The following is a 14,606-nucleotide window of genomic DNA, read 5'->3' as shown; positions in this document are numbered from 1 at the left end:
GTACTACTTATAGGACTGGGACCCTTGCCCTCTCCGGGCCTGTCATACTGTCCCAAGATGGTGACCAAGAAGGTAGGCAGCCCCGCTGGCAGGACTCAGTGGCTGAGCGTCGACCAATGAGCACATGCTGGGGCTGCAGGCTTGGTCCCCAGTAGGGGGCGTGCAGGAGGCAGCCCATCAGTGATTCTCTCTCATCATTGATGTTTCCATCTCTCTCTCCCTTTCTCTCTGAAATAAAATATATATATATATATGTTTGTGTGGGTTTTTTTAAAGAAAAGATGCCCTAACCGGTTTGGCTCAGTGGATAGAGCATCCACCTGCGGACTGAAGGGTCCCAGGTTCGATTCCGGTCAGGGGCATGTACCTTGGTTGCGGGCACATCCCCAGTAGGAGGTGTGCAGGAGGCAACTGATTGATGTTTCTCTCTCATCGATGTTTCTAACTCTCTATCCCTCTCCCTTCCTCTCTGTAAAAAATCAATAAAATATATTTTTAAAAAAAAAAGAAAAGAAAAAATAAGAAAATAAGCAAAACACAAACATACATACATCAGGTAAGCAAAGCGGGGAAATCGTAAGTCATGGTGGCCGGGTGTGTTAAGGGAGGTGCAGCGGAGTGAGCTCACCCTGGGAAGTCTTGGGCTCGCGAAGCCTCCCACGCTCCAGGGAAGCTGGGAGAGGGCCTCTCCTCGGACGTCCAGCCCGTTGGGAGCAGGCAGAGGCCAGGCTGGTGGCTGCAATAGTCTCGAGTCCCCACCACGCTGGTATTCTAGAGGGAGGGCTGGCCTGGCGGGAGCTCTGGGCACCCCAGTGTCCCCCAGCCAACAGCTCTGGCTCAGGGGAGAATGCAGACGCTTTTATCCTCACTTGGATTCTCTGCCCTTTTTGCAGGCAGCGCGTTAGGCACAAGCTGTTGTCCCCATCCCACCACCTCCAGGTCCTGGGGCCTCAGAATCCCTCGGAGACCAACACCATCCCCTCCTCACAGATGGAGCCAGGTCAGAGGGATCCTGGGAACTTGCCCGGGGCCAGAGGCACATAGGAAGCAGATTCCTGTGGGTGACAGCCCTCATGTCTCCCCCATTCTGTCCCTTCCTGCCCCTTCCCTCCATCACCCTCTCTTCAGCTCAAAAGACCTGAGCAGACAGTCCCCACGCCCACCAAGGAGAGGCCACAGACCTGGCAGGAGTGTTGGGGGCTGGGGCTGCCAAGCCGAACATCAGATACCCCCTTGTGGCTTCCCTCTTCCTGCCTTGCTGACCTTCCTGTTCTCCGCTGAAACCAGGGATCCCTTTACTGGAGTTCCGGGAATGATTCCCCTCAATCCAGTGGCTTCCGGTGAGACACGAAGCAGAACTTCCTGAGCCGACAGAGCGAGGGCAGCCTCCGTTCCGGGGCCCCTGCTGCTCGGCCCAGGGGTGGGCGTCCCTGACCCTGTGCTGGCCACCGCCTCTCCCGGCACTTCTTCCAGAAGTAGGTTCTTGACCCTCAGCAACCCGCACTCTGGCCCTCAGCTCCGGCTGCATGTGGGACCGTATCTGGGTCTTGAAGGTTAGGAGCAGAGCAGCGGCCTGGGGCTGCGGATGGAGATGGTGAGGAGGGGGTGGGGGGAGCCCAGATGAGATACTAGCCGTCCTGTGACCAATGGCCTTGGAAGACGCAGCTGTCGCACCCCCTGCCTCCCGCCCCCCGGCAGTGTCCCAGGGCTGCCCAGCCCCTTCCTGGCAGTCAGTCACAATAAGCCTGCCCAGCTGGCCTGCCCATCCCAGGGAGGGCACCCGGGGGCAGGCCCCAGGACCTCCAAGCCCACCCCGGGCTGAACAGCTTGGCCACAAACAGGTTTCCCTTTCTCCCCACTCCAAGGCCGAGGCCAAGCCTGCCTGGAGACTGTCTGGGAGAGTGGCCAGCCCCAAGCCACGAGGCAGTGGGGCAGGAGCAGGGGCGGAGCTGCAGCCAGGAGTCCCTGAGTGCCCATCCCTGCAGGGGCCCAGGCTGAGGGACTCCTGCCCTGGGCCGGGCAGAGAGCTCGTGGCAGGGCCTTTCCCACTCCCCACCCCCACCCCCACCCCCGCCCAGTTTCACTGAGTTCTGCCTGCCCGCCCCCCCCCCCCCCCCCCCCCGAAAACTGAGACTTGTCTCGGCGGGCTCAGGCACAAGTGCTCGGAGGGCTGGCCTGCTGGCAGAACACCCACCCGCTCTGAGGGGCGCAGAGGTGGTGAGGCTGGGAGGCCCGAAGGCGAGCAGCTCGAAGGCCACCTTGCACTGGGCCTGCCTGGCCCCCACCGCCCGCCGCCCCCCTCACGTCCCAGAACGTGTGGAAGTGCGGAAATAGACGCTTGGAGGCCATGGCATTGTAATAAAGACACTGCTTTTATTTAGTTTGATATGTTTCTATACAGAATGCAGAAAACACATCTGAAACCCATACAGAAGGAAATAAAACACGCCAGTGGTTGGTGAATACTTGAATGTGAGGTTGGCTGTCTCAGAGTCTGACGCCATCGGCCATCAGCAGCCCGCACGGGGGGCGGGGGCCGGGGGCTGCCTGCAAGGGCATTGTTGCTCTTGTTATTCTGTTCACTGCCCCAGCGCCTCCAGTTGCTATGGCAACAGGCCATTCTGGGCCAGCCACATCTCTGCATGGCCGTGCCTCATGGTGGGGTTGCTAGGGGCAACTGAGCTGGTTTGGAAAGCCTTTCAGAGCCCTCACCTGGAACACCAGAATTGTTTACTTTCTGATGAGGTCATCAAAAATCGTCTCTCCAGTCAGACCCCACTTGTGCTCCTGCCTCTGGGGCATTGGGGAAACTCTGGCTTGGATCAGGGCTTGGAGGCACAAGGCCCGGTCACCAGATGTCCACGGAGCCTCCATCTGCCGGCACCCCCACAGGGGCACTGCCCACTCAAGCTCCACTGGGGCCGGGCAGGGGAGAGGGGCTGGGCCCTGGGAGAAGGCCGGGGGGAAAGACCCTCTGGGGCCCTCCCCTCCGGAGGCAGCGCACGGTCCTCTGCAGGAAGGTCTATATGGCTTAGAAGTGGCTGCTCGCTGTGCGAAGGGAGCCTGACCCACCCACCGCCCTCGGTCACGTTATTGCGAAAGGCTTTCCTCCCCTAAAGGTCCCGCCAGTAACTCAGCCTCAAAGTCACGCTCAATGGTTTCTCCCAAAGGAGGAGCCTCCAAGCAGAGGGGACGCCCCTGAGTCACGGGACAGAGATGCAGATGGACGGACGGACACTCTGCTAAAAAAGGCCAAAGGAGCCCCAGTGTAATTCCAGAATTTAAACCAGTAAGAAAGGAAGGGGCAAACAAACAAAAAAAAAGAAAGGAAGGAAGGGGCAAAAAATAAAACCAAATCAAAATGAGCGAAGCCGTCAGTTCCATGGAGTCGACACTAAGAGCTTGTACAAACTGCTGTAAGCATCACCATTTTAAATCTTTTTTTAATAAAACAATTGGAGGCTGTATAAAAACTTGAGTAAAAAATTAGCTTTGAGAGCCCGCAGGTTCCACTATGAACTGTTGCTGGCACTCCTCCCCGGCCGCCAGCCTTTCCCAGCCGTCAGGCCCCAGGCCTGGGACTGGAGCGCCAGAGGAGGGGTGGGGGGTCAGGGTGGGGGGCTGTGGACTGTGGGGACAACGTGGCCAAGGTCAAGTGAGGAAAGAGCATCACATGACATAAAAATATTGCATCTTCACCAAAATGTCCCCCACTGAGTGTTTCAAAAGCCATGATATTCCTTTTAGGAGGGAAAAACACAGAAGGTGAAAGAAACCAGGCTGATGTGGTCGAGTCCCTCGACCTCCCCAGGCACCCCCATGAGCAGCTGGCCCACCCTGCAGCACCTAGGTTGGGGGCCGTGGCCCACTGCCTCTTGGAGTCCCGTTTCTATGGAAATGAAGACCCCTTGGTGGTGAGCTGCGAGCGTGCATGGGGTGGGGTGTGATGTCCACGGCCCAGAGGCCCTCCAGCTTCCAGCCCGTGGCTACAGCGGGAGAGCAAGCCCAGCACCAGGGCCCTGGCCCCTGCGCCAGGGCCGGGAGGCCCCCAGTCAGGCTCTGGGGTATCAGAGCAACCAGGTTTACGTAGTGTGAAAAAATAGGATTCCTTTGATAAAAAATACTGTCCCTTGGTCTTCTCTAAGTTTGAAACACCCCGGGAGCTTATTTTTAGCAAAGCAATTTCCCACCCCCACCCCAAAATTATACATACAAGTTTAGGTAAACAGCAGATTAAATGTAAAAACTTAACCTTAAGAAAGTCCTTTGAATGTGATCTTTAGCTACTGTTTTCCATGTTACATCCTGCAGCTAGACACACGTGAATAGAAAAAACAGTACAGTTAGTGTTAAAGGCAAACGCAGAGGCCGGAGGCGGCCAGCACTGCCTGCGAGCCCATGGCTCCTCCCGCTCCAGCCACCTCCACTCCCCGGTGCTCGCAGAGCCAGCGGCCACACGCAGCGAAGAGTTCTCTATGAACAAACAGAAAGCTGTTAGGCAAAAAGAAAAGTAAAAATGTCCCCAAGGCCTCTCGGCCGCGTTGGGGTCAGGAGGACAGAGGCGGGCGTGTCCAGCCCCGCGTCAGTGTGTGCTAGGTCAGGTGTCGGCTCCTGGGGGCGATGGTCTGCAGGCCCCCCGTCTCCACAGACAACACCCTGTTGTCTCCAGGGCCCTGCCCTACCCTGCCTCCACCCAGGCGCTTGTGGGTTAAGGGGGCACATAGGGAGGGGGCGACCGGTATGGGGTCATGTTCTTGGGGCGGGAGCCCTTGCCCTCCATGGGAGCTGTGAAGGGCGGGGGAGGCTGGTAGGGAGGCGCGTTGGGATCCTCCTCGCGCAGGGGCGTGTACTCTCCCACGGTGTCCTGGTTCAGAGGGGTGGTCTCGGGCACGCTCTGGTTGGGGTACTCGGGAGGCGGGAGGGGGGCCTTCTCCTCCTGCAGGATGAGAGGCATGCTGGAGGAGGGGGGCGGCTTGGAGTCGTCCAGCTCGTCGGCGAAGATGATGGGCACGCCCTTCTTGATGAAGGTGGCCTGGTCCTCCAGCGTGAGCTTGCCCTTCCGCTTCTTGCGGTAGCAGATCATGGCGATGATGCCGGCGATGAGCAGGATGGCGGCGACCACCACGGCCGGGATGACCGTGTGCAGGTACACGTCATCCTCGCTGCTCTTCTCGGGGTCCCTGTCGGGCACCGCCGTGGTGGGCGCCTCAGAGGGCACCCTCCGGGGCGGCGCCACGGGGATGAACTGCAGGTGCCGGCAGCTCCCGGCGCCCGTCACGGCCACGCTCAAGGCCTTGAAGTCGGGCTCCAGGGCGCTGGAGAAGGCGGGCCGGGGCTTCCCGTCCTCCTCGGCGATCCTGCGGCTCAGCGCGGCCACCTGCTCCTGGGGGCAGGGCTCCAGGGGCAGCGTGTTGTTGGTCCACTCCACCACGATGGAGCCCGGGGTGATGCTCTGCAGGGTGACGGTGCTGCAGTTGCGGTCCCCGAAGGCGAAGGCCAGCTTCCTCACCAGCGCGATCTTCTTGTGGACGTCGTTCACCACCGGCCCCGGGTCGCCCGCCAGCGTGGCCCGGAAGCGCGCGGGCGCCTTGTCCCCCTGCGGGCGCCGGTGCACGTGAATCTCGAAGGCGTCCACGGCCGACAGGCCGCCCTTGTCGGTGGCGTGCAGGAAGTACTCGTGCTTGCCCACGTGGCCGCCGTCGGGCAGGCCGTACAGCAGCTGGCTGTTGCTGTTGAACTGCACCCACGACTTCTCGCCCACCAGCTGCTGCTCCCGCAGCTTGAGCGTCAGCTTCAGCTTGTCCGTGGTGGTGTCCTCCTTGTCGTAGAAGGTGTCTGACGGGATCTTCACCTCGAAGTAGGTGCCGACCCAGGCGTCCACCTTGTCGATGTGGTTCTTGAGCTCCGGGCGCTGGTTGGGCTCCCCGCCACGGGGCACCCCGCTGGTGGTGGTGCGGATGCGTGTCGGCGGGGAGGCCGTTTCCAGTCTGGTGATGGGCGCTTTGGTGGTGACCCGGGGCACCGGTCGGGAGGTGCGTGGCTTCTTGGTCGGCCTTCGGGTCGTGGTGGTGGAGGAGTCAGTAGAAGGCGTGGCTGGTTTTGGCGTGGACACTCGTGGCTTCTTGGTGGTAGTTGTGGGAGGGGTAGCGACCGCCGTGGGCTCCACGTAGCCAGGAATGGTCATCGTGGGGCGGATCTGACCAGGAGCCGTGGTGCCAGCTTCGGACACCCGAGTGGGCTGGATGGGGCCCAGGGTCGGCGTCTGAATAATGGCACCGCGAGTCCGAATGGTGACTGTGGGCTTCCCAGGAACAGGGTCCCTGACGGGAGGAGCCATGGTCTCTGTGGGAGGAGCCATGGCTGGCGACGTGGGGGTGGGCACGATCCTGGACGGCGGCTCCGGGATGGCGGTGGTGGGCGGGCCAATGGCAGTGACAGGTGTGGGGGTGGCATGGATCTGCCGCCGGAGGCGTTTGGGGAGAGGGGGCTTCTTGTTGGCGATGTGCCAGCCCACGACGGGATAGCCGAGCCGGGCGGACATGGCCCCCTCCCGGGCGGGCGCCTCCACACGGCCAATGTCAGGCACGCTGTTCTGGCTCAGGGAGCAGCCCAGCCTCCAGGACAGCAGGGCCCCGTTCTCCACCACCTTCTTGGCGTTGCCTGGGCCGGCCATGAAGGCGGACATGTCGAACAGCCGGTTGTTCACCACGGGCACCAGCTTCATGCTGTGCAGCTCCACGCCCGAGAAGCTCCGCATGCTGTGCAGCAGGGCGACCCTCTGCTGCGGGCTCATCTTGGTGAGGTCGGCGTCCAGGATGACCGTCAGCACCGTCACGGGCTCGTCGGCAGCACAGGCGGAGGGCGCCGGCTCCCCGGGGTCTGGGACGGCCCGCACGGCCTGCAGCTCGCTGTGGTCCTCAGGGGAAACCTCGATGGAGAACACGCTGGAAGCCTGGGGGACGTGGCTCCCGTTGGCCCCCGGCCGTGCCGCACTCACCGCGATGTAATGCACCCCCTTATCGGTGTCGAGGGGCAGGCCCTCCAGGCTGCGGCTCTGCGGGTCCCAGTGCAGCCAGGGCGGCAAGGCCTCCTTCCCTGCAGCCGACACCTGGAAGAGACACAGCGCGAGGTGAGTGCCACTGTCGCTGCCTCACCTGGGAACGGTCACAAGTTAACCACTGGCCTCGCCTGACTGTGCGACAGGCTGGAGGGGTCACTCAGAGCTCCTGTTGAGGGACCACTCCTCTCTCGGGGCCCACTGAGCTGTCGGGAGAGACTGGGCTGCGGGTGGGCCAGCTTGAAAGGCCAACGGTTCACTGGAGGCCACATGGTGGCGAGAGCGGGGCTGGCACTCGAACAGGTCTCATCCCAGAGAACAGATGCACTGGGCCCAAGAATGCTGTGGGGCCCGGCCAGGGTGGCTTAGGGGTTGAGCATCGGCCTATGAACCAGGAAGTCATGGTTTGATGCTGGTCAAGGGCACATGCCCAGGTTGCAGGCTCGATCCCCAGTGTAGGGCGTGCAGGAGGCAGCTGATCAATGAGTCTCTCTCATCACGGATGTTTCTCTCTCTCCCTCTCCCTTCCTCTCCGAAATCAATAAAAACACATTAAATAAAACAGGAAACTGTGGGGCTTATAGCAGCGACATGCCGGCCCCCTCCTTGCCCACTCCGCCCGCAGACCCCTCAGCTCCTCCTGCCTCCGCAGCACCGCCTTCCACCAGGAGGGGCGCCGCCATCTAACCCGCTAGTCCCCATCTGCCAACCCACTGACCACTCGCTGCAAACAGCCGGCGTCAGAAACGGTCACTATCTGTAGAAATCGGTGTTTCCAGACCCATGAAGAACATTAAATATATTTTCCTTTACAAGCTTTTTTAGCAATAAAAAATATTTATTTCAAATGTTTTCGCTAAAAAACTCGTGCTTTACATTTTTTTCACTTCAATTATGTTAAATATGTAAACAGACTCAATCACCTATAAACATAGAAAGCAAAGTTTGAATGCTCGGCTTCAAGCCAAGATGTAAGGCCCAAATGGAGCAGTTGGGGAACAGTGAGATGTTTACAGGGTGGGCAGGACCTGGGGTCCTGAGAGGCGGGCAGCAGGTGATCGGGGTGAGGACCTCGGTTTCTGCCACCCAAGAATGTTTCCTAACCCCCTCCCCCCGACAGCCACCACTGAGATGAGAGCACACCTGGCAGAGGGGAGCTTAGAGGGGGAGGGGGCCTGGATGGAGCTCTGGGTGAAGTCAGGAAGGAAAAGCCACCTGTGCAGAGACCAGGAGAGGCTCCAAAGGTGGGTGCCAACTGGCGGGCCAGGCCCATGGGACATTCCTGCGTGGCCAGGCAGCTGGGCCTGTTTCCGACCCTGAGTTCCTCCATCAGCAGATGAGCAAGCCGCCCCAGGGCTTCCCCAAGCTGCCCCGGCTGCACTGACCCTTTCAGTGACGGGGTGCTGCCAGCCCTCGGGCCTGTTCAGACTTCCAGGTCAGCGCTTCCCCCAGTGGCCTGGGAATGCGGGAGCCGGCGTGTCCTGGACTTGGCTAGGCCCTGTGGGATCGGGTGTATTTGCTCCCTGCCGTCTCCTCATTCCCTTCGATGCTGTGAGCTCCTGCTTTGGGGCATGAATCCGGGGACAGAGCCCTCCGATTAAGTGAATCAGGGCACGTTCAAACAGGAGGGCCACCCCTCAAGCAGCCTATCTGCTGACCCAACAGCCACCGCTCTCTGCTGTGGGCATTTCCCGGGAATAAACTCAGGCCACTCTTTGGCCTAGGCTCCCACACAGCCAGTCTTGGAAGACATGCGTGTGTTTAATCCATGCCAAGGAACCTTCTCCCGTGTCGATGACATGTACCGTCAGGGACAATCCTGGGAGGAAAGCCCGGGTTTCACCAGAGCAAGCGAAAGCGCTCCGTGTCTAACCGGAAGGCGGGGGCGGGCACGGCAGCTCCGTGCTGACCGAGACACGTTCTTTCCCGGGCCGACCGACAGCGCTACAGGCACAGGACAAGCCTGTCAGGAAAACTGAGCCACGACTCCCCCTGCACCCCGGCCTGCCTTCGCCTCTGCAGATTCCCGCCCCGCGGGCGCTCCCAGGGCCTTGGGGTTGCCGAGACAGGACGGAAAGGCACTAACGGAACACTCTAAGCCCCGCATCTCGGAGCATCATGGTCCTGGCAGTGTAGGTCCAGGCAGCACTCTGCACGATGCCGGCTCTGTCCCGGATTCATGCCCCAAAGCAGGAGCTCACAGCATCGAAGGGAATGAGGAGACGGCAGGGAGCAAATACACCCGATCCCACAGGGCCTAGCCAAGTCCAGGACACGCCGGCTCCCGCATTCCCAGGCCACTGGGGGAAGCCCTGACCTGGAAGTCTGAACAGGCCCGAGGGCTGGCAGCACCCCGTCACCGAAAGGGTCCCCCAGGCGCTCGTGGAGGGAACCTCTGGGATGCAACACCTGCTCCCGTGACAAAGCAGGAGCCTCAGTCCATGGAGTCGGCCGTCCTCCGGCTTCCAAAGCTCTGCCCCCCCCCCCCTGCCCCCGCTCAGGGCCCACGGGTGAGGCAGCTCGGAGAGCTCCTGCGGAGAGAGAGACGGGCTCCGTGACAAGCCAGGACTCGTCCTGTAAGGACAGCCGACCACGGGGAAGCCCCGTCGGCAGGAGCCGGGGCTGAGGCCCAGGTCCAGGCAGGCTGAGGACCGACCCACCCTCAGCCCGTTTTCTCATCTGCCAAGAGGGAGGCGATGCCGTTCTTGTCCATCACGGCGCCAGGCACGTGCCGAGTGCTCGCACTGCTTCCCCACCCACTGGACACAGGGGGCTGCTGCCCAGGCCCACGCCCCGTCCTCCTTCCGAACTGGCCTTGGACCGGAGCACTGAGCCTTGTCTCCCGAGTCACAGCCCAAAGCAGAAGCTCAGAGCACCCAGGGAGTACGAAGGCTGCAGGAGGGGGAAGCAGGGCTAGCAGGGGAACAGGGCCGGGCTGGGCCCTCAGGGACTCGCTTCCCTGTCGGCAGGAGCGGACGGGACACCTGGGGGCCTGGGGCAGGGGAGGACTTGCTGTGGCGCCCAAACACCAGCACTCACTTCCCCTCGGTCCCTCTCGGCCCCCCCCCCCCCCCCCCGCCCCAGGTTCTAGCTCTGGAGCCTTTGGCTCCCTCATGTGAGTACTCCTGCCCCGGCCACACTGTTCCCACCCACTAACTCCTAAGGGCTGCTGGGCTGGGAATGGCAGGCGAGAGGCCCAATCAGCTCATGGGATGCTCCAGCACCAGCACGTGGGGCTGGGGACAGGCTGGTCCCAGCCATGGACGCCCCAGGGTTTCCGGTCACTCAGCCCACCCCCACGCCCACTGCCTGCGGGAGACGGGCCTGTGACGGACAGTGCAGCGCCGGGCGGAGCCTCCGGGCAGGCGGCGGGGACACAACAGCTGCAGGAGGCAGACCCCGCGGGGCGAGGCCCGCGTGAGAAATCCCAGGCCGGAAAGAGCCAGAAATCTTGGCCGTTTCAGCAACCCTCAGCGCGGACATGCCTCTGAGATGGAAGGCAAGCCCAGCACGGAGGAAAAGGAGACCTCGAACCACCACATGCCCAGTTTTAGAAATCTTGATCTATAATGTGCATCCCAAACATTAAGAATCAAAACCACAAAGCCTGGGCAGACCCAGGAGGCGTCGAGGCTGCCCACAATGAATCACCCGAGCAACCCTGGGCACCTGCCAGGGGGAAGGCGTGGGTCTTCCCTCCGTCCGACCAGCAGACGACTAGGAACAGACTCCCTGCTCAGTCCCGACCGTCTCTCCCACGCTTGGCTGGTCCCTCTCCCACAGCCGACCCCCAAGCCCCGGCTGAAGAAGACGGCCCTGTGCTAACACCCGGAGGCACCAGCAGTCTCCCCATCAGGGCCTTCCCGCCCGGAGAAAGAGCAAACGGGCGGAGGAGCTTCCATTCCTTAGTCCTCGCGTCAGCACAGGTGCCACGCACAGGGTGCCAGCTGGTCAGGCACAGCTGGAAGACAAGCTGAAACCGGACTCTCCCTGGGGCCTCATTAGTTCTATGACCTTTGGCTTCTGGAACCAAGAAAACCTGTTTTGCCACCTGGAGCCCACACCTGGGTGTCTCACCAGGCAGGAGGTGTAGGACTGGACATGGCCAGAGAAGACTCCAGAGACGGGTGGACACTGCCACACCACGTCACCGGGGGAGCTGATGGCCAGCACAGAGGCGATGAAGTACACAAGCTGCGTTTGGTGAATTTTCTCGCGCTGCAAGCCTTCTGGAGGGTTCCTTTGGGCCTTAGTTGTGGCCCTTCCAACTAACCCTCAAGACAGGACATCAGGGGTTCAGCTGAGCCCTTCCCTGAACCGCCCCCCCCCCCCCCCGGTGTACTGGAGGGTCTTCTCAGTGGCCCCGCCTGCCGTCCTGTAACCCACTGCCGGGGCCCCTTGCCACGCTGCAGAGCTGGGCCAAGCTGAGCTGTCCGTGCCGGGAACCACAGGCACCACCCGGAGGCTCTCCGACACGAGGCGGTCAGGGCCGACGGCGTGGTCTCCTCTGCGCAGGGAGGCAGGAATTAGGCGTCAGAGGGGGCGCCCCCTGTGCTCACATCCAGGGGGACCCCGTGTCACGGTGTCAGACCATGACAATGGCCAACATCAACTTCTGCAAAGGATGCACATGGCAGCCCCGTGGCTGGGCCGGGCTGGGGGTGGCCCCGGGCAACAGGAAGAGCCTCTGGCTGGAGGTCAAAGGGCGAAGACTTTCTCCCCACAGAAGAGAAGAACCAGGGCGGGAGGGGGTGCGAGTAAAGCAGAGCCACAGCCGTGAGAGCCCGTCGATCCGCGCTAGACAAGCAGCCCGCACACCACGCGGCTCTGGCCACAGAGGCCACGGCCACAGGACCCCACGGCGAACACGCCTGCCCAGCCCAGTCGGTGCCCTTCTGGTCTGATTATGAAGCGCTTTACCTAACAGTGCCTGCTCGCCTCTAAAAACAAAAACTAACCCTATTCCCCCAAAAGTGAGGGACAGCGGAGCGTAGTGACAGGCGCTAATAACCTTCTCAGTGTCAGTCCCTGGCCCAAGCCCTGCCATCACCAATTTCCACTTTGTCACGTCCTTTCAGTCCTTGTCAGTATTTTTTTCAAAGCACAGAAGCCTATGTTTTCATAAGTGTGTGAGTGGCTGCGATCAGGCTGCCCCCGCGCCGTCGGCCTTCCCCCCCCCCCCCCCCCCCCCCCCGTGCGGCCTATGGCCTTCCCCCCCGGGGTGCGGCCTTCCCCTCCCGGTGCGTGCTCACAAGGGGCCCATTCAGGCCGGCACACCCACTGAGGCAGGAAGAAACTGCAGCTCATCTCACGCAGGGGGGTCGCCACAAAGCCCTCCAGCGTCCGAAGAAACGCTCCTTTCATGAGCGCTCCTCCCGGCCAGAAAGAGTGGCCATTGTTCTCCGAGGAACAATGGGGGCCGTGCCAGCGGGAGAGCAGGGCCCAGGAAGGGCTGCTCCCAGGCTGCCGGCATCTTGGGCCGAAGGGAAGCCGCATTGTCTCCGGGGAGGAGGCTGAGGGGCCACAGGGGTGAAAGCCACCGGCAGCACCAACAGGAGGCGTCTGAGGGGCCTTGAGAGGGGCAGCCGGGTCCCTTCACGATCTCCCCCCCTACCCCCCCCCCAGAGGAAGGGCTGGGGCGTCTCCTCACCCTCAGCCAGGGAGCCACACTCCCTCAGCCAGAGGAAAGGCGCCCACCCGAGGGAGCCAGCGGCAGGCGGGGTAAGGTGCGCGATGGCCGCCGCGGGCCAGCCTGGGACCCGCCCAGCAGGGCAAGCTGGAGTCTGGGGGCCCTGGCCCCGGAGACCGTGAGGCGGAGGGAGGGTGCCCTAGGGCCTGCTATGGGAGCAGAGAACAGCCACCACCTGGGCTGAGCTTGTACTCGCACCCGGTCTGGCCCAAAGGAGCCCACGCCAGGACCACCAGCCGCAGGGTGTCCTGAGGGCACAGGAGGGAGAGAGGGTCAGGGCACAGGCCTCTCGGGAAGGTCAGGCGGCCACAAGGGCCTGGCGTGGCCTGCAGCCCTTCTCGCACCACCGAGCCCACGGAGTCCCTGGGAGGCACGCGGGGGCTGATCACATCCAGTCGGTTCCTGAGGCAGAGCTGGAGACACAGGGGAGCACGGTGCTGGCCGGCCGAGGCTGGGCGCGGCTCCGGACGGGAAGGTGTGTCGGGTGTCGGGCAGAGCACAGGCTCAGGCCTCAGGCCCACCCTCCAGCAGGCAGCTCCCTCCACTTCCCCCGCCTGCGGCTTCCCTGCAGCCTGGAGTATCCAGTGTGGGGCACGCTGATGGGCACACCTGGCTGACGCCAAGCACACGCCCTCTGCCACTGTGACTCCCAGAGTTGCTACAACCTCCTGCAACAGCATAACCAACGGCCCACACAGGTCACAGAGGCTCGGCAGGCGGCCCATGCAGCTCACTAGCATGAGACCGAACCTCCTATCCTTTCAACGCTGTTCCTCAGTCTGCGGCAAACACTGCCTTATTCCATCACAACCCCATGCACAGCCCTGACCAGTCAGCAGATGACCATCCCCCCGTCTAACCGCAGCGATCTCGGGCGGATGCTCTGCCCATGAGCCCTCATTAGGCAGCCAGCCATGTCCAAATCGGCTAGACCACCTCTCACCTGGGAGCCCACAGGAGGCTTCGTCTCATTGCCCCCAACACGGGCTGTGTCCTCCCTGCACACGGCCAGGTGGGCTTTGACAATCCACAGCAGGTGTGCAGGCCCTGCAGGGTCCTCACTCCTTCTGCCAGCCCAAAGCACCTGCGGGCCTACTGTGTGACAGAAGGCACCCATGCAGACAAACAAAACGAAGAATTTCAAGTGCAGAAATTTGCTAAGAAGGCAGCACAGGGTTTGTGGGAAAGCGACTTTCATCGGGCGGAGGGAAAGGACTGCAAGGCCCCAGGTGATGTTCACGTTGACCCAGGTGGTGCCAGAAGGAAGCCAGAGGCCTGGGGGGACCCGAGCTTGGCGGGTACAGCGGACAGGGCGGCTGTGGCTGGGGCCTGGCATAGAGAGGGAAAGGGGCTCGATCCCAGTGCAGCTCCCTAACGGGGAGAAGGGGTTGTGAAGCCGATTAAGCTTACAAAGATAAAGATGTCTCTTGCCTCAGTGTGGAGAACAGACCGAGGGGTCAAGAACAAAGGCCGGGGCCCTGGCCGGTTGGGCTCCGGTAGACAGAGCGTCAGCCTGTGGACTGAAGGGTCCGGGTTTGATTCTGGTCGGGGGCACATGCCCGGGTTGTGGGCTCAATCCCCAGTGGGGGGCGTGAAGGAGGCAGCTGATCGATGATTCCCTCTCATCATTAATGTCTCTCTCTCTCTCCCCTTCTCCCTTCCTCTCTGAAATCAACAAAACTATATTTTAAAAAAAAGAACAGAGGCTGGGGGTCAGGGAAGAGGTAGGTGGTGGCTTGGATGATGATAAGAGTGATGGATATGATTTGGAGGTCACCCCAACAAGGATCCTTGGGCCAAAGATCTGAAATGTTTCTCACATACACAGAATATTGGCAGCCATTGAAAGTTACATTCCTG

The 14,606-nt window shown here is 61.6% G+C and overlaps 1 protein-coding gene across 4 annotated transcripts in view; it reads right to left on the bottom strand.

Annotated features, from left to right (window-relative positions):
• Positions 1-2,353: 2,353 nt before the first annotated feature.
• Positions 2,354-14,606, bottom strand: part of DAG1 (dystroglycan 1) — a 48,866-nt gene continuing 36,613 nt past the window's right edge. For all 4 annotated transcript variants that reach the window (XM_079794395.1, XM_079794394.1, XM_079794393.1 and 1 more), the window contains exon 3: positions 2,354-7,108. In XM_079794395.1, the coding sequence (XP_079650521.1) occupies positions 4,709-7,108 (2,400 nt within the window). In that variant the 3' untranslated portion in view covers positions 2,354-4,708. The remainder of the gene's footprint in view (positions 7,109-14,606) is intronic.

The sequence above is a fragment of the Cnephaeus nilssonii genome (assembly GCF_951640355.1).
Source record: "Cnephaeus nilssonii genome assembly, chromosome: 17".
Classification (NCBI taxonomy): Eukaryota; Metazoa; Chordata; class Mammalia; order Chiroptera; family Vespertilionidae; genus Cnephaeus; species Cnephaeus nilssonii.
This window is presented reverse-complemented; position numbering and strand designations above follow the sequence as displayed.